The 24,335-nt window shown below is 40.5% G+C and overlaps 1 protein-coding gene across 1 annotated transcript in view; it reads left to right on the top strand.

Moving 5' to 3' along the window:
- Positions 1-6,136: 6,136 nt before the first annotated feature.
- The window catches only part of ADCY1 (adenylate cyclase 1), a 144,240-nt gene continuing 126,041 nt past the window's right edge, over positions 6,137-24,335 (top strand). The window contains exon 1 of the mRNA XM_079301983.1: positions 6,137-6,963. Coding sequence (XP_079158109.1) covers positions 6,295-6,963 — 669 coding nt within the window. The 5' untranslated portion in view covers positions 6,137-6,294. The remainder of the gene's footprint in view (positions 6,964-24,335) is intronic.

The following is a 24,335-nucleotide window of genomic DNA, read 5'->3' as shown; positions in this document are numbered from 1 at the left end:
GATCAGGAGATTCATGTAATGTTGTTAAACACTGCCAGCACCCTGATGCCAGACATTTGCAGAGCTCCTAAAATGAGAATGGAGTGTTTGACCTTGGTCTGAATTCTACTGAGTTTATTTTACAGCTAAAGGACTTTAAAAAATGCTTAGGTCAATCAGATCACCAGCATAACAGAAATTTCCACCAAATCTGCTAATTGGTTTGGGAAATTTTGATCATTCTACTGCAGGGACAAGTACGAAGATGTTGGGGAAGAAGGGTTCAGTTTTGTTTTCTTTTCTTGTTTATTTCTGAAAGGATTTGCAAAAGGAAGTCCGTGGAAACTCAAAAACATTTGTATTTTGCCTGAGAACTGATCCAGCTTTACATAATTTTGGGGGCTGGGTTTTGTTGTTTGGGGTTTTTTGAATATATTGTCTGTGAAGCTGGCTCGGAAAATGTCTGTGAACCAAGCTGACCAGGAAAGATAAAGTAATATCTTTACTGGAGGAAACCCACACAGTTGTTTGGGTGATTTCTTAGCCTGAGACAGCAATGTGATTCTGAAGATAACCAATGTATTGAAAGATCCACCTTACTGAAAGGAAACCAGGGGAAAGGTTGTCAGCTGCTGAAGGCTAACATGATATTTCTAGTCTCCAGACTGCAGTGCAAAGATCCTGTGGCAGCCCTGAACAAGCTGTATCCAGGCCTGGTTACTGCACAGACACGTAAATATAGTATGAAGCCTGAGCTGGCAAGCTCTGACACAAGCTCAGTAACTGAGCTGATTCCTCTCTGCATGGAGTTCCCTGGCACCATGAGGGTGCACCAGAGCACTCACGGCTGCACTCTGGCATCCTGCACTGTGTCATTCCCTGCTGAAAAGGGGCATGCTCTCACTCACACATCTGAAATGAAATAACAAAAGCAGGTGCTGCAAGTGCCATGTAGATTTTGAAGCTGGTTTATGATTTATTGTTTTGCTGATGTTTTTTAATCAATACATATCACTGTTGTATTCCCCTTGGCGAAATGCACAGCAAATTTATTTAAAGAAGCTTTGAAACCTTTCCTGTGTCATTTTTACCCTCCTACCATCCACAGGCTCACGAAGGGAAAAATCCTGACATTTCTCTGAGGTAACAGGGAGGATACAGTAGGAAGTGGTGAGACAGAAGCACAGCCAGATGGGGTGTGGTATTTAGGAAAGCTCCTGAGAACTGTGGCTTACTAGAGAACATAACAGAAACAGTGAATGAATTCCTCATAAAAATGCATCAACCTTCTTTCCTGAAATGTTGCCTTTATAATTGACATTAGATGGCTCTAACTTTAGATGAAGAATAAATAAATCAGAGTTGATACAGTAGTGATGGAGAAAATGACTGGTCAAAAGCTGGAAGGATCTGGCTGACCTGCTATGTGTCCATTCTGGCTGGAAAGCACATTGCTTGCTCACTGAAGAGATTCATTAGTATTAATATAGAAGTTCAGTAGGTCACAGAAATCTCATGCTCTCCTGGAAGGCTTAAAATAGAAGAGAGAGGTAAAGGATTAAAATGCTCTTAATGCCAGTACTCTCTGCTCAGCAGAGGTCTGGAGAAAACCCATCCCCTTTCTCTGCTGGCAAATTAGCCACTTTAGCCATATTATTTTTCTGTCAAATGTCCTAATTGCTTCAGCAGCAGTCTTGTCTGACAAGTGACTTGAGGTCAAGGCCTTAATGTAATTTTTTCTCCTCTGTTTTTTTTTTTTTTTCCCTTTCCAATAGATTGCACAATTAGATAGACTTCTATACAGATAGCATAATGATTAAAATAATCTGAGTGAAAAAACCCACTGTGCAATCCAATGGAAACTGAACAAAACTGCTATTGTTAGACCCAAGCAGAAGCCAAGGCACAGGTTTGTCCCTGAGTGAAAAGCTCTCTTGTTAGGTGAATTCAAACTTGCAGATAAAGTTGTTTAACTGTGGAAGTCATATGTATCAGAACGGTCTCTTTCATTTCTTCTCCACCAAAATGCATGTACCATAAGTCAAACTTTAAAATCACAAAGAATTTTAAGGAACAGTCATTATAATGCTTACGAGATCTGTTCAGAAAATTTCCAGCATTTTCAGCAGCCTCAGAAATCTATTCTACATTTCTTGAAAAAAGACTGTGAATGGAGTCCCTGGATTGATTTCAAATGAAATTTGTGCATGATTTGGAAAAACATACTTTCACTTTTTCAACTCTTTCCTCAAAATTTAGAAGAAGTTGTGAATCTATTTCAGAGATCCATGGATTAAAATCTGTTCAATTTTTATATTAAAACCTGGCCATTCCTACCATTTTGTGCTGGACCTTTTCTCTCCTGTCCATATTACTGCTTTTCTCTCACTAGACAGATTTCTGTGGTGGCATTAAGAAGCTGTGCCTGCTAGAATGAGTCTGCAGAAATTTCTCAATAGCTTTATGCAGAGTCTTTAGTCTTACTGTCAGAGGCAGTGAGAAGAAAAAGAGATTTCTGTCCCTGTCTCAGATGATAGAGCATGACATTCTGTTACAGGTAAGCAATACTAAATATGGATAAAAGTTGAAAATCCTTGCTCAGACAAAAAATACCACAAGATAAAAATAAATTATCAATGCAAAACTTTCATTATGCTAAACTCTAGAATTGTCTTGGATCTGAAGAGCTCCCATTTTATGAAAGGCATTGCTTTTAAAGATGATCTCCACCTAATGCACCAGGCAATGAATGCTTGAAACTGTTACAGAAAATGAGATATGAAAAGCAAGTACTGAGTTAAGTAAAGTAAAACAAGATTACAGTGAAAAATTGAGTGAGGAATCCATGAGCACAAAGTAAATAAAAATAGATTGGGTGAGCAGGTACTGAGTGGGAACTGAAACTCTGAGCAGCTCTTTAACTCAAGACTATGGTCCAGAAAAAGGCAGTGAGACTTGTACTTAGGGTAACCTAGATCCATATACTGTTTGCTCCCCATAAAAATTGTTTTTCATTTCCAACAACCAGGATAATTTGTCTCTTAGAAAGATGATAAAACTGGGCTCTAATCACTTTTTCCTGTCAATACTACATCCATTCCCAGAGTAGTCTCTGATTACAAATGGAAGAGCATCCAACAGAAGGAACTGACTTGGTTCTGGCCAACATCCAGAATTTTGGGGGCAATAACTACCAAAACCAACCTCATATCTTTCTTAGAAATTAACCAGAAGTTCACTACAATCCACTAAGTGTTGTTTATAGTTCAAAAAAAACCTCAGAAAAACTACTGTCATCTGCAGCAGATAAGTCAGAAAATAAGGTCCCATGTCAAGTGCACTCCAGCAGTTTTATAGCTGGTTATTTGCTTTAATAATATGTCTGTCTCAGACAAAGGCTTTGAGGTTTCCTCTCTGTATTTGTGACATCAGGTGTTAAAATCTGGGCTCCTTGCTACAGAGGGTTTGTTGAAGTATTTGCCCTGCGATGTGAAACAGTGTATAAAGGATGGCAGAGTTTCATTAATCAACGTGTGGCATTTCCATGCTCCCACAGTGTCCAAGGAAGATGAAGCTTCTTCAACAGTTCACCGCTTCCCCTTGACCTGGCAAGAATGAAGATGTATATGTTTCATATGCAGCATCTTTCTCTGCTTTATGTATGCACTAACTAACCCAACCTGAGGCTGTAAAGAAGCATGAAAATAATCCAAACCACAGGGTGCCCTGTAGGGAATTACTCACCTTCCATTTCCTCAGCAGCAAGCTGAGAGCCAGAAGAGAGAAATGATAACTGCTAGCGTGACAACTCTTTCAGTGAATAGTTCCTAGGGCTGGGCAACTCGGTGCCACCTCTTATACTTTGTGAGATGTGAAATATTAGTTTATCCCTCAGGATATATGAGCTCAGGAAAAAGCTGAGGACAGGTAAAAACACAACAGTGTGTGTTTGTCTAATACATGTGTGACTGAAGTGAATTAATGCACCAAAGGGAATGAGGAGATTAATTTATTAAGCTTTTCAAACATATGAGAGATCCTGCAAAACAAAGGAAGCCCCTTTTTGTTTGTCAGATTTAATGTCATTTCAGCTAAACATCTCTTCCTCTTTCCAGTACTCAGGCCAGCAAATCCAATCCCTTTACTTTCTTCTGGAAGGATGTTACAGAACTCTAAATATCACTTGTATTTACAGTTCTACAGTGTTTGAGGATCTAAGTCATGGTCTAGGAAACCATCATGAGTTGCATCCCGTGAACACAAAGTAACAGTCGTTGTCCCAGGTGTGGAATATTTTAAAACTGTAATACACAAACTCTAGCAATGTTGATTAATTCTCTTTTCCTGATGAGGTCTGTTCAGAGTCAAAAGAATGACTGCATATAAATCTGTAGGGAGTGGACTAACACAAAATACTAAAATATTAATATTAAAAAGATTTTGCCTTAGATTATGTATCAGATCATTTTTTAATGCTACTTTACTATCCAGAAGTAAAGTACCAATATAATTCGCAGCCATAACAAATCTTAAAGAATCCCTGAATACTGCTGACATTAACACTCTCCAGCCCAAATCTGGAAGCAGAATTGGACATCACTGACACAAAAATCAGCTATTAGATATTCAACCTATGCATGACAGTAGGATTTTTCTTGGATTCTGGAAGGTATCCTTGTCCTGCCTTTGGAAAGCCAAATATTCATAACCTTAATCTTCTGTTTTGAATTGTCCTAGACCTGAATCTTACAAATGCTTGACCCAAACCTAAAAGAAACACTGGTGTCCTTTCCCTAGTCTTTGGTGGGCTTGAAATCAGCCTCATAATCCCAAAATTAGATGCAGTCGTTACCAATAAAAGCATATTGCAGTGTATTCTTTTGTGGCAAATTGGTAACAGTGTCTGATAGGAGCATTATAGGCAGAACTAGAGGGTTTTTTTTCTAAACAACACATCCAAGTTCTTGATGAGGCACCAAGTACAATTTTGAGTGGGGTGATATTCAACTCCTCTCACAAGAGTAAGCCTCCACAGCCACTGACTGATTTGTACTCCCAAACAGGCAGAAATGCCCACAGAAATGTGTTTTCCTGAAAATTTTCTCATTCATTACACTTTCTCCCACTGCTTCGGAGCTAGGAGGCAAAACAAGCAACATCAGAACATTTATTCACTCAGATACCACTTTATTTCTGAAAGGAAGCAGGATGCACCTATACTAACATATTTAGATATTTACATAATTACAAATGTATATTTGCATGTGTTTATATATTTGCATGTATTGCTATGTCTTTATATGTAGATTTTGTATATTTTTATACACATATATATTATGTATGTGTATATCTCTCTCTATATATATCCATCTATCTATACATATATATCTATATATATAGATATATATATATAGATGTAAATATAGATAGATAGATATAGATATATGAATAGCTGCCCGGGGTTGCCAGCCAGGGGCCGATGCCGGGGGCTCCCGGAGAGCCCCGGGCGCCGGCAGAGGATCGCGGGGCGCTCTGCAGGCACGGCGGGTCCCCCGGCGGGGACGTGTCCGGCTTCCCAAGCGATGGGCGCGCAGGCGCCTCTCCATCCCCAGCGCCGGTGAGATGCTCCCCAACCTGGGAAGGGGATCGCCCTGCCGTTCCCTGCCTCCTTCTTTCTTTCCGGCCCCTCTGCAGCACTTTTCCTCCAGACCTATGGCTCGGATTATTTTTTTTTCCCCTAGTCGCTATTTTATTTTTTAATGCTGCCCACCTCACGGGAGCCCGCTTGCTTTCCTCTGTATCTCCCGCTCCTCCAAATAGCGTTATCTGAAGGGAAACCCGCCTGTTGATTATCCCCGTCTCCCCTTTTCTGAGCTTCCACCCACCCTTTGCCCGCACCCCTCCCTCTGTTTGATTCCAAACCTTTGGATGGTGTTTTGGTGTCATTAGGAGATTAACATCCCTGGAGCACCAGGGGAGGAGGAGTAGGAGGAGGAGGAGGAGGGTGGAGGGGAAAGCGAGACTGCAGGCAGGAAGGTTGGCACATTAACACGAGTGAGACTCTCCTCCCGCCGTCCCAGCCACCCCCGGCTCCCGGGTGGCAGCGGAGGGGGCGGCTGCCGGCGCGGACGGTGCCGGCGGGTTCGGACGGTGCCGGCGGGCGCGCCCGGGACCCGCGGAGATCCGGGGCTGCCGGGGGGCGAGCGGCCGCGGCTCCTGCGAGCAGCCCCCCCCCCCCCCACCTCTCTTTTATGAGCAGCGAGGCGGCAAAGCGGCAGCGGGGGACACCTGGAGGAGCATTTCTTCCCCGGGTTTATGAATGGCACTGACATGGAGGAAATACCGTTTCAGAAAGTCAAGACCAAGAGGAAGAAGTGCTGCCACTGCTGCTGCTCCCCGCCGGCTGCCGCGGGGTCGGGAGCGGGAGCCGGGCTGGGGGACCCCCCTCCCTTGCTGCTGCTGGATGCCATCGCCTGCGAGGACGAGTTTGACTGCAAGGAGCTGGAGGCTCTCTTCCAGAGCTACAACCTGAAGCTGGAGCAGACGTCCACCCTCAAGGCGCTGGCCGTCCTCATCGTGCTCACTGCCAGCCTAGCCCTGGTGGAGCTGCTCTCCGGCCCCAGCCTGACCATCTCCAAAGGTTCGCACCCGGTGCACTGCATCATCTTCCTCTCCCTTTTCATCGTCACCAATGTCAAGTACCTGCAGGTCACCCAGCTGCAGCAGATCGTCAAGCTCACCTTGCTCTTCAGCTTCACCTTCTCCTTCCTCTGCTGCCCCTTCTCTCTCGGCGCCTACGGCATGGAGCCGCCCAGCGCCCCCGAGCAGGGCATGTGGCAGCTCATGCTGGTCACCTTCGTCTCCTACTCGCTGCTTCCCGTCCGGACGCTGCTGGCCATCGTCTTCGGGCTGGTGGTGTCCGTCTCCCACCTCATCGTCACCGCCACCTCCGTCAGTGCCAAGCGGCAGCGGCTCTGGAGGACGGTGAGCGAGGCCGGGCCGGGCCGGGCACTGCAGCACCGCAGAGCCCGCGGTGCCGGGGCCGGGGGGGAGAGCGGAGCGGGAGGAGTGCCCGGCTGCCGGGCGGGGAAGGGGCGAGCGCGCACCTGTGTGTGCCTCAGGCGTCCGCGTCTGTAGTTCCCGAAAGTTTCCGGGAGGCAGGGGGGGCTAGGGTGGCTCTGGGGAGACGGAACCTCTCGGCTTTGTGTCTCCAAGAAAAGCCGGGGACGGGGCGGGGAAGGCAGCGGCACCGTGCCCCGCTCGTGGGGCAGGTTGAGAGCGCCGCTCGCTCAGTCGGCGCGATGCAGCGCGCATCGGTAACACCGCCTGGCTCTGCACAAACTTGGCACTGACAATCAGCTGCGTGTGCTAACAGCACCTCCACCGAGCTGGTTCGTGTCCTCGCTGCCTGCCTCAGCCTTCGTGCCTGTACACAGCCCATCTGCGGGGGGGCTCTGAGGAAACCATGTGAAATAGGTGGGACACTCAGAGAGGGAGCCCCACCTCGCTGCTCTCCCAGCAAGCGGGGCATTCCCCCTTCAGCTTCCCCAAGGCAGCTGCTGCCCCCTTCCCACAGACGCTGCCTACTATGGCAGTGAACTTCCTAGCGATTCCCTTTCCCCGCTGAATTAATCCAGCAAAACCTCCCTCTGCAGCTAGCATCTTTAGGAACGTGCTGCTGCACTCTCCCCTCCTCCCCCGAGGAGCTATTTATATCCCTGCAGGGCTTTCTCCGGCTCTCGTGGCCTGATGGGCCGCGCTGGCAGGGGGAGGAGGATGAGGAGACGGGCGTATAGGAAATGTGTGGGCTGGCAGTCGGGGTTTGCCGCTGCAGGCTCTGTTATGTGCCGCGTCTGAACCGCTGGGAAAGGGGAATCGGAACATTTTTGTGTCCTTCCTCGCATGCATTGATTATGCCTGCCCTTAGGAGAAGCACACGGCTCCTGTCATCCAGATTGGTGTTAAACAACAATTTAATGCATTATTGAAGTACTTAGTGCGTTACTTCTGCAAAATGCTGATTTTATTCTCCATGACTGTGTAAGGCTGTGTTGTGATGCTAGGACGTACACAGTTGACATGGGCATAAACACAGCACCTTTGTGTCCAGAACTGTGAATTCCTGGATCCTTCTTCCATGCTCACACAGACACACACACCCCCGTGTGACATACATGCACAGAATAGAGATATACCAGGACAATCACTGAGTGGGGTTACTGAGACAAACAGGATTATTGATGGCTTCATGCTGCTGAGCTGGTGGACAAAATAAATTGTATATTTTGAAGGGAAAGAGGGAGATAAGCTGAGCTTTATGATTTACCCAGATAATCTGATGGTCTATTTTTAAATATGCGATTTAGAATTTCCATGAGAGGGGAGAGCTGATGAAATGCAGGAGCACAAAGAGCCTTCCTAAAAAGCATCTGGAAGATGCTAAAAACACTAGAATATTCTTTTTGAATAGGGCTGAAGATAGCTCCTTTTACTGGAGTGCCAATTAGTCCTTATGGGAGTCCAGGCTATCCTGGATGCCCTGACACACAGGCAGACTTTCCTTGATGCCAAGCTGCAGCTCAGTGTGGCATCTGCTCTTGGAGATGAGTAACATCAAGAAGCTGACAATAACGTCTGCTCACTAAATTATCTAACCAAGGTCGTGAATGTGAAACATTTTGAAGAGAAGACATCTTCTAGCTTTCTCCCTTCACACTGGTTTAACTCAGTTATTCAACAGGCAAGAAACTGGCTTGAAAATGCATAGAAATAGTTGACTAACATCTGATGTAACATATCTATGTTTCTTCTTCATCACCATCTCCCCCACCAGAGTAATTTCAGTGGTTTGTATGCAATCCCCAAAGCAGTATGCTTTGCTGATAACAGGTGGCAGCACCCAGCTCAGAGTCAAGCAAAATAACTGGTCTGTGAACTTGTGTCACACAGAAATGCACACTGATTTGTGCCAGACTGGCAAGGAATAGGTCTTCAGGTTGAAGACCATCTCCATGTATGGAAGGGACTTCTGCCTTACAAAGAGGTGCTTTTTTCCTTTTCCGAAGAACAACTTTGCAATGATTGGAAGTTTAAAGACAAGTAAAGGCCGCATTATCCAAATTTTATTTGCTTGGCCTGAGATTAGCTGAGCCTATTTGTGAATTTGTAAATTTGTATTTCCTCATGACTGGGATCTGCTTCCAGACACTGGATATTATCATGACAGCCCCTGTGCTTGTAGACACAGCATGCTGTTGGCTTGTCAGGGAAGCAGGACTGCTCTTTGCAGAGCTGCAATAGCATGAAAGGCTCTTTTCTCTCTCCCAACCCCTTGCTCCCTAGCCCCAACCAAGTGGATGAATTTAAATTTTTAAACAGATATCTGAAGTATCCAAAAATGCAGAAATACCTGCAGCGATCACTGATTATCACTGATGTTCTCTTAAAGGACTCTGTGGTTTGGGCAGGGAACCAGCTTGGAAATCAATTTTATTTTTGTTTAACCTGAGCTTTAAGAGACTGCAGATCTATTAACTTCCATTGAAGTTAAACTGGAAATTTGTCAGCAAGACCAAACAGTTTGTGTTGTTTCAAGTTCAATCCATTAAAAAACAGGCATAGCTAAGTTAAGGGATTTTATCTGAAGTGAGCTTTTAGTTGCTCATCTTCTGTTTCACGAAGTCTGAGGAATCCCCATTTGCAAATCTTCGAATGCCAAAAGCCTCACTAACTTCAGGAGTGCCACATCACAACTCAAGTGTGCTCTATGGCATGCTTAACACTTGCATTCTTTTAAATGTACAAATTCTCTACACAGTAAAACCAATCCTCTTTTTGGCAGAAGTTTGTCACGACTTCTGTTCAGTCAGCACATTTAATTTGCAAGTGATAGTTTTCTGGCAGCACAGTACTGTCTGTGGAGATCATGCCATGCCATGCCATGCCAGAGGTGACAGGTATGTTTAAAGGCAAGAGGAGAACAGGAAAGCAATTACAGGGAGGTAATGAGAGTCAGGGGAGTAATGTGACAGAACTTAAGCTTCATCTTTCCACTCAATACGTGTTTTGTTCATCATGTCAAAGACTGCAATCTACTAATATGTTCTGCTCATTTCTAAATAAAAGTATAGTAATAGATTTAATATTTTTATATATATATCTATATAGATATATAGATATATATATAGATATATATATATAGATATATAAGTACAATCTAAAAAAATATGCCAAGTACTTGGGGGCAACCTTAATTCCAGTTAGGATCATGTCAAAGACATGCTAACTTCACAGCTGATACTGCTTGTCTTATCTGACATTGTGATAAGGACATAAATGGTGTGTATAGCCAATATCATATTGATCATGTTAGTTGGACTATTTCCTTTCCTTCAGAATCATGGAACAAAGTGCTCCTGCCATAAAAGTTGACAATGTATCCACAGATGGCTGAACTTACAAATGAAATTTTAAAAGCTTCGACTTTTGTCTATTTTTTTGGTCTTTTTTTTTTTTTAGATTTATTTTTTTCCCTCTTCAGATTCCAGATATATGTTAGTGTTTCAGAGACATTCAAGAAATACAGAGTCCTGCCTGAAGGATCTCAATATAATATTTATTGTAGTGCAGTGAGTGGGTGTTAGAGACATGAGGACCAGATGGGGTAAGGAAGGCAAAGGCTGCTCATAGAAATTACTCAGTGCTGGCATATGCACTGTTTCATGTCTTTCCATTAAATAACTTTTTTGGCCCTCTAAATAATTTTATCCCCTTTTAAAATAATTTATGCTTATTTCCAGAAAACTAAAAACCAAACCACACACCACCAAAGTACCCTCACACATCACAGAAGATTTTGTGAGAGAGGAATTACAGCATGAGTAACAAAGAGCAGGAAAAAAAAATATTGCTGTCATAAACTAGCACTTTTTTCTTTTTTTTTTTTTTTTTTTTTTTTTCAGAAGTGTGGTGAAACAAATGTAGGTTTCAGTTAGTTTGGGTTTGTGGTTTGTTTTTTTTTTTTTTTTTTTTTTGTTTGGTTGTTTGGGGTTTTTTGGTTTTCTTTTTTATGGTTTTTGGTTTTGTGTTGTTTTCTTTTTTTTTTTGTTTGTTTGTTTTTTTGTTTTGTTTTGTTTGGTTTTTTGGTTTTTTGGTTTTTTGGGGTTTTTTTTGCTTTCATTTAAAACTGATTTTCTGCATGTATTTATTTATCTGTATAATAGCACTTTTATTGATTCAGCAAGTACCAAAAATTTCAGTTGGGATTTGATAGACTGTGTAAAGGATAATGTGGGGAAAATTGGTACATTTTATCAAAAATTATGATTTTATTACTTAAAAGTTTATTTGGTAATCTTAACTGTTTGCAGGTTAGTGGGATAGAATATTACAAGGATCTGCCATGCCAAAGTTAATCTTATTTCTGCTAGTGCTTAAAAGGTAAATAATGAACACATCACTGACAGAAGTGTTAATCTCCACACCTGTGTCTCTGACATAGAAGGCAGAGTCTAGTAGCCTAATAAAAGGGCTTGTAAATCAAAGACAGCTCAGCTCCATTGTCATTAATATTCAGTTCAAAATTCCAGTTTTATACTTCATGCATATAAAATACTGGTGAGGGACTGTACTAGTTCATTCTTTGTGATGCTTTTCAAATACTGGTGTCAAGAATACCTCTAGAATTGCAGACATAATTATCCACTAATAATCTGTTTGAATTCACTATTTTTCTCACTTTTCAAAGATGGGCAATACTGTTTTTAGAGTTTCTCAATATCTGTGTGTAACTCTAAGTTTAATTTCATATTTAATACATGTTGAAACATTGTTAAAAGTTTGGGAGGTTTTGGGGTTTTTATTCCTTCCTAGTCGAAGTGGTATCTTGATTTGTGGAACAGGCTTTGCCAAGTCTTGACCAGAGCCATTTTATCTAGGGGTTGAAGTGTAGGATATTTTATGGAATGTAGAGTTCAGGATCTTTTTCCACACAGAGATTAGTATGCTCTTGGCTTCCTGAGTCTGCAGACTGCTGACACTGCTACTCTTCGTGGGTTTCCAAAAATGAACAGCATGCTGGTGGTTCTGCATGGTTGAGAAACAGGAAGCCTTTGAGAAACTGTCAAGAATCATATGGATTGGAGACATTGGAGACATAGTCAATAACAGTTTATCTGAGAGATTCAGTTGTTATTAATAGGCAAGATCCCATTATTACTGAAAGAGGTCTTCTATTAAAAATATTAAAAAATATTAAAAAATAACAAAAAACCAAGCTAATACTGCTACACACTCAGTTTCTACCCACTTTCTTTGACATTAGGCTCTCCTCCTGCTTCTTCAAGTTCTAAGGGTGGTGACTTTCATTCTGCTGGTGGTGTTGCCTATATTGGCAGCATCTGGAGTCTTTTACAGGAAGGAAGGCGATGTTCATGTTAATGTTGATAATATGCATTTCACTTCCTTCGTGGTTCTACAGCTCCATATTTCTTCTTAATTTTTAAAATGGTTTTCTTTTATGTATGGTAAATACTTGCTATGTGTTCACTTTGTTTCAATTAATACCAGATCTGTCCATCTTCATGTTCACATTTCTTTAACTGCCCATTGGGGAGTCATTTTTATAGCTATGGGTGTTATCTTTGATAGTAAGTCTATGCTGCACCTTTTGCAATCCCATACTCTACACCAGCTCCTGTGTCTCCCTTCTCAAGGTCTGTGCTGTATTTCCATAGGCCTACATTTCTGCCTTATGTTTCAGTCATAAAACTGTTGTGCTAACATGCAAAGATGAGCAAAAGTAATATAAATGAATTAGAGAGATCAGATCAAACATATATATATATATATATATATATATATATATATATATATATATATATCCTGAAAAGTTAAACTGTTAAACTTGTAGTCCAGAACAAGCCTGACATGGCTCAGTCTGAAGGCCTTGCAAAGTTAGTACATAACTTATGGCTTTTTATATAGCAGTGGCAATACAGTAAGAGCAAGGGCAATCCAGTATTACAGGTCTACATGGTTGCATTCCTTTTTAACGTGTGGTTTAGATTGTCTCCACATGTCTTGTTACTGCTTTTTTTTTAATGCTATTAAAGTGAGCCAAAGGGTGTGTTTGTTCCAAAATGGTAAAATGTTATTGCCAAGACCCTAGTTGATAGCAAAAAATTGCACATAATATTAGTAATTATGGACTGTATTTAATTTACATTCTTACTGTGTATGGAAAAGTAGTTTTCACTTGTTTTTGTGCAGCTCAGAGCTCAGTAGCTGCCAAACTGGGTTTAAAGATTTTTGGTGACTCTGTGGGAAAAGTTATCAAGGGTTTATACTCCTTTCTTCCCTATTTTTTTTTTTTTTCCAGAACATGTAATTTTGGACATATTCAAAGCTAAAATCCTATGATGAAATGTTGATTATAGGGAGTAGTTGCTCCTGATATGTTCTGCCATTCAGGTTTCTAAGTTTTTCCCCAGTTGTTAGAATTGTGCAGTGCTTTGCTGGACGTAACCAGTGTAATACAAGAAGGAGATAGTGCAGATTTCAATTTCTTTTCATCTTCTTTAAGCACAACCCTGAATATGTGCTTGTCTGTACATGGACCTTACTAACTAGAACAGAAATGCTCTTTCTAACATCTTCTTCTGTCAGTTTATATGCAGTGCATTCCTTCTCCTGACATTCCAGAAAACATTAGCTAGCATAAAATGATGTTTTCTGTCCATCATGGTTAGTTATTGTCTTTAACTTTCTCAGATGCACGAGGCCACACACTCCTGTCTTTATATCTCTCTTCTGTGTTACCATAAAGTGGTGCAAACATAACTAAAAGCAGGTGGCACATATGGAAAATCAGAGATGAGCCAGAAAAGCATTGTTTCTTGATCCTTGTGAGCTCTTGTCAGTGCCAGGAGGGAATAATTGTTAGAAAGTCTGTTATGAGTGTGGGAAAGGCATGGCTTCACACAGACTTCATGTTCTGCTTAATTCATAATGCTCTAAAAAAGTTCTTCTAGGACTTGAAATGTTTGTGGTTTATGACAGGAAGAACTCAGGCAGTGTTAACTCCTATAAGACCCTTGCTTTAGGGGAGGTGAGGAAAGAGTGCTAGCAGGAGAGACTGATTCGAGTTTTGGAGCTGAGCTTTGTCTTTGACTGACTCTGATGGATGGATATGAGAGACTATCAATGAGTAAAATGTAACAATTTATACTTTTTTTCAAAATTTTCAAAATATGTGTTTTTCATTCTTACTTTCTTCCTCTGGGAAACTTTTCCTGGAAGAAATTTGCTTTGCTTCAAATTTTTAAGATACATACCTAGAGGAACTTGAGGAAACACCATAATTGCTACTTTGTTGTCCAGCTGTTTATATTCTGCATGGATTTACCACATGAGCTGATTCCTGAAATAAAATCACCAAACACTTTATATATACAGAAAACCTGTTTTCTCCATCAGTATTTGAAATAGTAAAAAATCCCAGAAATGTAGATCTAGTGTGTGGCTCTAAGGCAAGCAATAAAGTGCAAAAAATCACAAGAAAGACAGTTACTTCTTTAGCTGTGGTTCAGGAGCTACAGAAATCCTTTGTCATCCAGAGATGTGTGTTGCAAGAAATGTGTGGCTAGTATGAGAAATGTTACAGAGCAATATTTCACTTTAATATCACCTTTCAGGTATTTGTTCTGGAGCAAGATGTTAATTATTTGGTGTAGTAAGAAATGTTTGTGCATCCTCCTGTACAACTTGATAGAGGTAAACATAATTGGCTTTTTAGAGTAGTTAGCACATAAAATTAAGGAGTGATAACTTGGCAGCTGTGGGTTTTTTTCATAGGTTGCTCAGTCATACACTACAGTGTAGAAATGTTTGTCAATTACCATAAATATGCTTATTATTACCTCTTAGAAGATGAAAACAATTATCCACCCACACAAAATTAGAAAATGAAATTGTACTAATAAACACCGTTTTAAAAAGAGATGTACATAAAATATGTCCTTAATTTGAGTATCATCAGGCTGAAAAAAAATATTGTGCTTGCGCAGGACTTATGAAATTTCCCCACAGGAAGTTGAAACGAGGTCTGTGCCTTCTAAGGACTTTCTTTCTCTTTCTTTTTCTTCCTTCCTTCCTTCCTTTCCTTCTTCCTTCCTTCCTTCCTTCCTTCCTTCCTTCCTTCCTTCCTTCCTTTCCTTTCCTCCTTCCTTCCTTCCTTCCTTCCTTTCCTTCCTTCTTCCTTCCTCCTTCTTCTCTTCCTTCCTTCCTTCCTTCCTTCCTTCCTTCCTTCCTTCCTTCCTTCCTCCTTCCTTCCTTCCTTCCTTCCTTCCTTTCCTTCCTTCCTTCCTCCTTCTTCCTTCCTTCCTTCCTTCCTTCCTCCTCCTTCCTTCCTTCCTTCCTTCCTTCCCTTCCTTCTTCCTTCCTTCTTCCTTCCTTCCTTCCTGTCCTTCCTTCCTTCCTTCCTGCCTTCTTCCTTCCTTTCCTTCCTTCCTTCCTTTCCTTCTTCCTTCCTTCCTTCCTTCCTGTCCTTCCTTCCTTTCCTTCCTTCCTTCCCTTCCTTCCTTCCTTCCTTCCTTCCTTCCTTCTCTTCCTTCCTTCCTCCTTCCTTCCCTTCCTTCCTTCCTCCTTCCTTCCTTCCTTCCTTCCTTCCTTCCTTCCTTTCCTCTTCCTTCCTTCTCTTCCTTCCTTCCTTCCTTCCTTCCTCTTCCTTCCTTCCTCCTTCCTCCTTCCTTCCTTCCTTTCCTTCCCTTCCTTCCCCTTCCTTCCTTCCTTCCTTCCTTCCTTCCTTCCTTCCTTCCTTCCTTCCTTCCTTCCTTCTCCTTCCTTCCTTCCTTCACTTCCTTCCTTCCTTCCATTCCTTCCTTCCTTCCTTCCTTCCTCCTTCCTTGACCTTCCTTCCTCTTCCTTCCTTCCTTCCTTCCTTCTCTGCCTCCTTCCTTCCTCCTTCCTCCTTCCTATCCTTCCTTCCTCTCCTTCCTTCCCTTCCTCCTTCCTTCCTCCTCTTCCTTCCTTCCTATCCCTTTCTCTTCCTTCCTTCTTCTCTTCCTTCCTTCCTTCCTTCCTTCCTTCCTTCCTTTCCTTCCTTCCTTCCTTCCTTCCTTCCTTCTTCCTTCCTTCTTCCTTCCTTCCTTCCTTCCTTCCTTCCTTCCTTCCCCTTCCTTCCCTTCCTTCCTTCCTTCCTTCCTTCCTTCCTTCCTTCCTTCCTTCCTTCCTTCCTTCTTGCCTTCCTTCCTTCCTTCCTTCCTTCCTTCCCTTCCTTCCTATTTTCCTTTCCTTCCTTCCTTCTTCCTTCCTCCTTCCTTCCTCCTCCCTCCCCCCTCCCTCCCTCCCTCCCTCCCTCCCTCCCTCCCTCCCTCCCTCCCTCCCTCCCTCCCTCCCTCCCTCCCTTCCTTCCTTCCTTCCTTCCTCCCCCTTCCTTCCTTTTTTCTTCCCCTCTTCCTTCCTTCCTTCCTTCCTTCCTTCCTTCCTTCCTTCCTTCCTTTTCTTTCTCTCTTTCTCTTCTTATTTCTTTCTTTCCTTCTTCCATATCTCACAGGGCTTTGGGGAGATTTACCTGATGTGCCAAAAATTGTTTGCCTGTAATAATATCTTCCTAGGATGTTTTAATTAAGCAGGTACATCATTTAATGTGAACTATATAGAAAGTCAGTTTCTGCTTGTTTGTGAAATGACCTGGAAGTAGTAATGGCAGTGTGAAGTTATGGCCAAGCAAGCATGAGAGGGACAGAAGCTGTACCAGTATCAAATTTCCACCACTGCAGGTGTCTCTGCAGACTCCTGGTCACTGCTGTTAGGAGATTTGAATGCTACTCTCAGCTGGTATTGTGGATCCCAGAGCTGTGGTGCTATGTTCTGGAAAGTGAGGATTGCCCCTCATGGATGGCCTGTGTGATTCCTGGTACTGCACCCTGCAAGCTGTTGTGCTGATCTCTCTGCCACTCCATGCTGGTTTAGTGTAAATCAGCTGTCACTGCAGGGGCTGTGGGAGTTGAAGAACCCTAATTTTAAGTTCATAGTTGGATTAGCTACTATGAATGCTCTGTCATTCCTTTATGCTTTGAAATATAAGGAATAATGATGTTTTTCAAAACAGAGAAACAAACTGACCACTATCTCCATGTTCAGTATGTGAATTTCCTCTTTCCTCCACCAGTTATGTAAATGACAGTGGTGAGTGATAGCTGCTTGAGTTCCCCCAGATGGAAAGATTACAGCAGCTTATTTGGCCTTCTCTATGCAGCTCTCTCTATTTTAGGCAGCAGTAGATTGAGGAGATTGCAGCTGAGTTAATTTGCCTCATCTGTTAGTCAAAATAAACTGCTTTATCAATAGTCCATTTCTTCTTGCTTGCACTATTGAAAATATTAGTCTGTTTTTTGTCTTTGAAAAGACCACAACCTGAAGAGGGGTTTCCTATTCTAAACTGCACTTCACAATTCACTGATTAATGTTAACACAGTGGCTGAAATGGCTTTGGTAGGAGAGAAGTGATTTTCTACCTGAGAGTGGATTCTCTTATGATAGCTTCTGGAGTGTCCATCACTGAAAAGGATGGTGATGTTTAAGAGGAAAAAGTGGGTTATCATTTGCTGGATTTTCTTAGGTTGCCTATTGGTAAAGAAAAATGCACTTTTCTTACACTTGAGTCTTAGAAGAATAGCTTGAAAAAATTAACAGTTTGTGTTTTACAGTTAGAATGAACAGAGGTACTGAAATGGGCACTGTCCGCTTGCAAAGCTATGAATTATTCTTTATCCTTAACTAATACTTTTGTAGCAGTGCTAGTGCATTATCAGGGAATGTTATTTTTTTTGGTTTTGGTTTTGGTTTTTTTTTGCTTGCTTGTTTGCTTTTTTCCTTTTTCTGCTGATCTTTTGTGCAACCAGTCCCCATCAGCTTTTTGCTGATCCCCAACAAGGAGCATCAAGCAGATACAAAGGAGAGAACATTCTTCTGGGATGGAGATCACTGCAGAAAGGAGGGTGATCTTTCCTAATTCCCCCAAGGGTACACAATAGCCAGCCCCAAGACCTTATCCCTCTTGTCCATTAGCAAGTCTGCAGTCGTGCACCTTTGTTCCAAATCTCTTTGCCATTTGCAAACGTGTGATTTCTTCAGCACAATTGTATATTGAAAAACTGAGCTTAGCTACTGATCATAAAGATATTTCATTCTCTTGGGATAAAAATGTAATACTTAAAGTAGGGAGAAATTGTCTTTCCTACAAAATGTCTTACATGCCCCTGAAGATGTCTTTGAAGTTTACTAAGAGTTTCTGGTCCTCTTTAAACATAAGGATTTGACATATAAATAAACCATTATCTAACATTCTCAAAGAAATTCTCTTCACAGGGATATATCAGCTATCTCAGCTCCTTTTCCCTTGTGTGTGATAGTTGCTGCCATTCCACTTATAAAAATAGAAAATAAACCGAAAAATGAAAGATTTACAGCTACTTTGTACAGCTGAAAACCTTTTTCTGAAGCTGTAATTTAAAAAAAAAATGTATTTTGAAAAATGATACAGTGCTGAGTTACAGTGATCTTACTGTGCACAATACTAAATGGAGATGGCTCTATTCAATGGTAGAGACCTTGGAAATGAGATTTTTTTTCTTTCTTGTTGCAACTAAGAGGTTCAAGAGTGGAGGTGTATGAGGGAAAAGTCTTTTCTTCTTTAGAGCTGCATTTCAGATTTAGCTTTGTAAAGCTCAAGTTTCTTTAGTATCAAAAGATATTTTGATGATCTACCAAAATGTGTAAGATTGATGCCACTAGTCCAGTTTCTGATATGAGAATGTGAGTTATTTATAAACCACCATTGTTGGTAACTCAGCAAGCCTGGCAAGCTTAAAGCTGATTCTTTGGTGTGTGGGCAGACATGAGTGTGATTTTGCTAAGATTGCTTATGTATGTCTTATGTGGAATTGTAATGGAAGTTCACAGGGCCTCTGCAACTACTGTTACATGCAATAATTAGCATGTATAACAGAGTGCAAGGCAATCCTACTTCTGGGCCATTGCAGAGTCTTTGACTCTTAACTTGCTGGGTAAATACCATTAGTGTTACAATAGCAAAAGCCAAATTGACCCCGAATCAGTCCCTCCCATTCTAGATCAATTGTCCCTGTGCCTTTCCTAAGGGTGGGTAGTACTTTGTACTGTCCCACCTAAGGCATCCTTCTGGGAATGTGTCAGTCAAGCTTAGTCCTGTGAGTTTAGAAACTCTGTAACACAGCCAGGTGCATTCTGTCAATACAGCCTTCTGTATTGTAATATCATCTCTATGTGGATCATAAAGTGGCACTAAAATGATAACAGATCGGACAAGAGGAGGGGCCAGGAAGCCTGGTGGTAACTGGTGATGTCATCACACCTGCTGTTCATGTCCTGAATAGTAAACTTGGAAACCATTAGTAGGTATGATGACGTGATGCTCAGGTAATGTCCTCTTAATAGGAACCAGAAATCTCTAACATTGAAAGACAGTGCCTAGACTTTGCCCAAACTCCAGGAATAACAGATATATAGTAGGAAGGCAGTCTCATAGGTGAATGATTTGGGTTAAACAATAGTTAAAAGGTCAGCTGTTTCTTTATGGGTTTCCAGAAACCAGCTTTTAGCAGACTAATTTTACTAATTTTACTCTGAATAGATATTTTAAGACATCATTGCCAAAAAAACCATTAGTCTCATGGATGTGTGTACTCCCCCTTATTCACCAGTTTCCACCACGCAATAACAGTTGAATCCCTGCACTGAGTGGAGTGGGAAGCTGCTAATGTGAATTAGAACCAGCCAGCTAGGATGGGCTTCCAGATGGATGCTTTCCAAAGTTGTCATCACACCTGCATGGGTTTCTGTGCTGGCATGAAGAGACTGGGAATAGAAATGAGCAACCAGTGGGAAAAAAAAGGTCCAATAATGTGGTTTTTTTTTACTGTTCTGTCAGTTTAGGTCCTCAGGTAACAACAGCCACATTGTACTTACTGCTGCATGCACTTCAGCAGGAATAGCGTTAGACTGATTACATCTTTTGTCAATGCAGCCTAGCTTTTGACTTTATACCTAATGTTAGGTTCCGAATCTTATTAAGCAATTTGAAAATATAAATTGCTGTTGAGGACCAAAAATCCTATTTTATTATGTTTCAAAAACACTTGAAAAGTTATTCAAGCTCCCCCCCCCCACCACCAAATATGCATATAGAGGAACTAATTTGCTAAATTGTACTGAAAAAAAACAAGTTACAATTAAAAATGGTTAGAAGCAAATAAAATTGTTTAAACAATTTGCTTGTTGCCATCTTTAAATGTCTCAAAAGTTCAAAAATTTCATGTGTCCATAAAGAAGTGGATCATTTGTAACCAGTATGTTGGTGAATGAGTCATGGAATGTGTTAGTTCTGGAGCAAGTAATGTGCCTGGTATTGGGTACAGAAGATAGTGTATGGAATTTTGATATGAGAAGTCAATGGGTTTTGCATGTTAGCTTGGAATATGAATATGTTGTTTCCTTCAGAATGGATAGAAGCTATCTTCTCCCAGTACAAAACAGGCAGATTCTATCTTATACTATTAATTTGGCTATATTTATTTCTAAATATCGGAGTTAGACCCTCAAAGAAGGCCTTCATTTTGATAGCAAGATGATACCCTGTAATAATCTATGCTTTTCAGCACTATTGCATCCAGTCCCATCAGAAGCTGAAGATTTACAACCTAATTAAATTTTTGTTGCTGTGTGTTTCAGGAAGAGGTCTTGCATAGTAATGTTGTTAAATGTATTCAAATAAAGATGTCTTGCAGCAAATTCATTGAAATCACAGAAGTGTGCTTGCTGAAAATTAGTACTAGCACTATATCCTGAAACTAGTCTCACTTTGCAGTTGTGTTTCAGGAAAGAAACTTGCTAAGGTGCTTTTTTCAAGTGACTGTTTTCTCATTACAGCTTAGAAAACACACAAAGTAACCAAGGGATTGCTCACAAACCTTACATATAAAATTCTGGGCTGAAATTTACCATGTCTTATTATCATTTAATAATTGATGTTATGGTAATATCTACAATTGTCAACTCTGATGAGTTTCTCAACTCACTGCTTGCTGTCCAAGTGCACAAGCAACAGGCGATTTGTATTGCTCTGCTAGACACAACAAAGAACAAACAAGAAGTCTAAGAGGAAGAGAAGTGAGATGATTTTCCAAAATTCAGAGGTCAGTCAGATTAGATTGGAAGTGTCCTGACTTCAGCTGCAGTTGACCAGGGCAGGAATTTAATAAGTAACGACTTCATCTTAAGCATCATAATGCCCCAGGGAATAGTTTAAAATATTTCCATTTCCTCTGGGCTAAGCTATACTGTCATGTTTTCTTTTCAATTACTTTGAGATGAAGCTTTTCCTCTGGTCTGCATGACTCGGGGCAGGATGTTCATAAAAGAGTGAGGAGTTTCATGTTACAGTTAAATGGAGCATGTTTATGAGCCACTTAATCTTTTTTTTTTTTTTTTTTTTTTTTTTAATGTATTTGCTTCAGTGACTTTGTTATTAACCGCATAAGATGTAAATGAAAGGTTGAATTTATTTACCCATAGCAATGACACGATTTTATACAAGTGAGAATTTTTTTTTTCAAAACAATCACATTTTTAAAATTTCATTTTTATCTCTCTTGAAAACTACAAATATGTTTTTGAATTAATTTTCATCTTGGTTTTAGGACAAAACGTCCATAATTTGGACATTTTAATGGCTATCTATTATATCTATATATTCTGTATGAGATACAGTGTGATAAAGACAAATGACATTATGCCAGAGCTTATTGTAGTTGAATTATGAAAATGGTAAGAAACTTACACTAAGCAATGGAAAACCTGAAAAATTCAAATGGATCTTTAATGCTCATTATTTTATTTTCTATTTGCCATTTCTAAAGAATTATCAGTAGGACTTTTGGAGACAGTACACTGTTTTGTCTGCAGAGGATTTGGGCTTCATTTTGCTCCTCAGTGTAAAAGAAATAGTTATAAAATGGGTGTACTTGAGAGGAAGCTTGAGGAAGTCACTGGTTAGTCAAACAAAAAAGAAGAGGCAAACTGTTCTGTAGCCCATTGCTAACAGATTATAATTCCCAACAGCTTCACAAACCTTAGTCAGAGGAATTTTGCCATGTGCATTATAGACTTTTACCTGTGTCAGTACTCTTGGCAGCACATGGTTAAAGCACACTTTAGCACAAAAATCAAAATATTTAAAGAATAGATAAGAAGTTTATGATATGAGGAATATAAGTGACTTTCTTTTATAAAATACTGTGAAAAATGCCATTTTCATCTTTCTTTGATTTCATTTGTGAAGATTTCACTGTGCTTGCTTTTTGCTATTTGAATAATGCATTTGAATATTGCAAATGGGCTGTGGTGTGCAATCGCCTGCACAGAGCATATTTATTCAGAAAGTTATTGAAATAAATATACTGCCTGGTTTTTATTTTCTTTCTTTTCTCATTCAGTTTTTTTTTCTCCCAAAGGAAATGAGTCAGAGGACTCTCAATTTCTCATTCTGTCTGTCTCTTTTCCTTGTTAGCGTTCTTGCACAGACTTCATAAAACTTTTCCCTCAACTCATCTCTAAGCACATCTATGACCAGGGGAAGGTCTCTCTTTTTGATTTATTTTTGGATTTTTTATTATGCAAGTCATAAATATAAATTTCCACATCTTGCTGTCAACTCCTGCTTGTGCAAGACCCTCAAAAGGGAATTCATCTTGGAGCAGCTTCCATTCCTTACACTTTTCAAGAATAGAAATTGATGCAGAAATGAGAAAAATCAAACAGTGTCTCTCTGACTGTTCTGCTTCATTCTGCAATTAGCATTTCACCCAGTAACTTCAGTGATGAGTTTGCTTTAGTATGAGCATCAAGACTTCCTTAGAAACTGGTTTTAAGATCAGAAAACAGTAGGAAATGTGCTGGCACTTTCTGCAAGGTGTTTAGTATAAGGTAAGTTTGTGAAGCTCTGAAAATAGCTGAAAGGCTGAGTTTTTTCATAGTTCTTGGAAAATAAAAGGCTCTTCTGGGCCCAAAACAAAGACCACTTTTTAACTAAGTATTTGAAATAAAATATTTAATTTTCGTTTTCTGCATCTTTTATTTTTTTCCTAAGGACGTCTTATTAAATCTGTGATTACAGAGTATGTCCTAATCTGATGGAAGTTTCTGGATACAACCTGAGGATCATTGCTGAACAGCAGCTAACAGAAAATGCTGAAAATTATAAACTGTTGTTATTTCTTTTGTGAATTCTTTTTTTTCCTTCTATATTGTTTGAAGTTCTCTATGTAACCCTGACCAGCAAGTGCAATATCCTAAGTGACTTTCAGCAAACATATCAAACTTCTTGAGTTTTTTTTGTTGCTTCTTGAAAGATCATTTATCATTTCCCAGGGAAAAAAAATACACCACTCAACATTCTTAAAGTGAAGTTTGGTTTTTTTTTGTGAATAAATACACTTTGACAGTTCTTGTTCTCTGAAGCTTTAATGCAAATGTTAAAAGCCTCCAGGACAATATAAGTTACAGCCCTTTACAAATATAGTTTCCAGGGCAACTAAAGGGCCTGCTGTTTCATAAATGCTGTTCTCTCAAGCAGAAGCATTTGTCTGTCTGCTGGAAGATTATTTTACACTTAAGCATTTTAATTTCAAGATCATATTTCCCCTGTGAAAACATACCACTATCATCTTTATTCAGATCTGGACTATTTGAAATAAGACATGGAAATATATGATACAACTGCACTTGTGCAGTGAGGTTTAGGCTGTAAATATGACTGGTGTGATATAAGAGACCTGGCAGAGTTCCTAGTGTGCTGCAGCAGTATCCATCCTTTATCACCCAGCCAGCGATGGACACACAGCTCCTTCTCAGTGCAATTTGCATTACCACTCCTGCCTGTTGGGAGATCACTGCTGAGACTCACATCAGGCTTTTATTGCCATTCAGTTGTGGAAAGGGGGATTTCTTTGGTTAACAGAATGCATTTGGGCTTTGGCTATGAGAAAGTGTATTCTTTGCTATTGAATTCAACATGTGTACTTTCTGTGTGAAAAAGGTGATTGTGTTAATGACCTTTTTTTACAATCACCATGTGCACTCATATACCACTGGACTAACATCCTCTTTGAACAATTTAATTGTTTGCAATAACCAGCAGCCTTTGGGCTCCGAATTCTTTGTTGTTCTGACTTTTTGTGACATACTACTCCATGTGATAACAGCATTACAAGCTTGGCTTGCATAGCCTAATTAAAAATTAATACAGTACCAACAGACAG

The sequence above is a fragment of the Erithacus rubecula genome (genome assembly GCF_903797595.1).
Source record: "Erithacus rubecula genome assembly, chromosome: 3".
NCBI lineage: Eukaryota > Metazoa > Chordata > Aves > Passeriformes > Muscicapidae > Erithacus > Erithacus rubecula.
The sequence above is the reverse complement of the archived record's forward strand: the minus strand, read 5'-3'. Positions and strand labels throughout refer to the sequence as shown.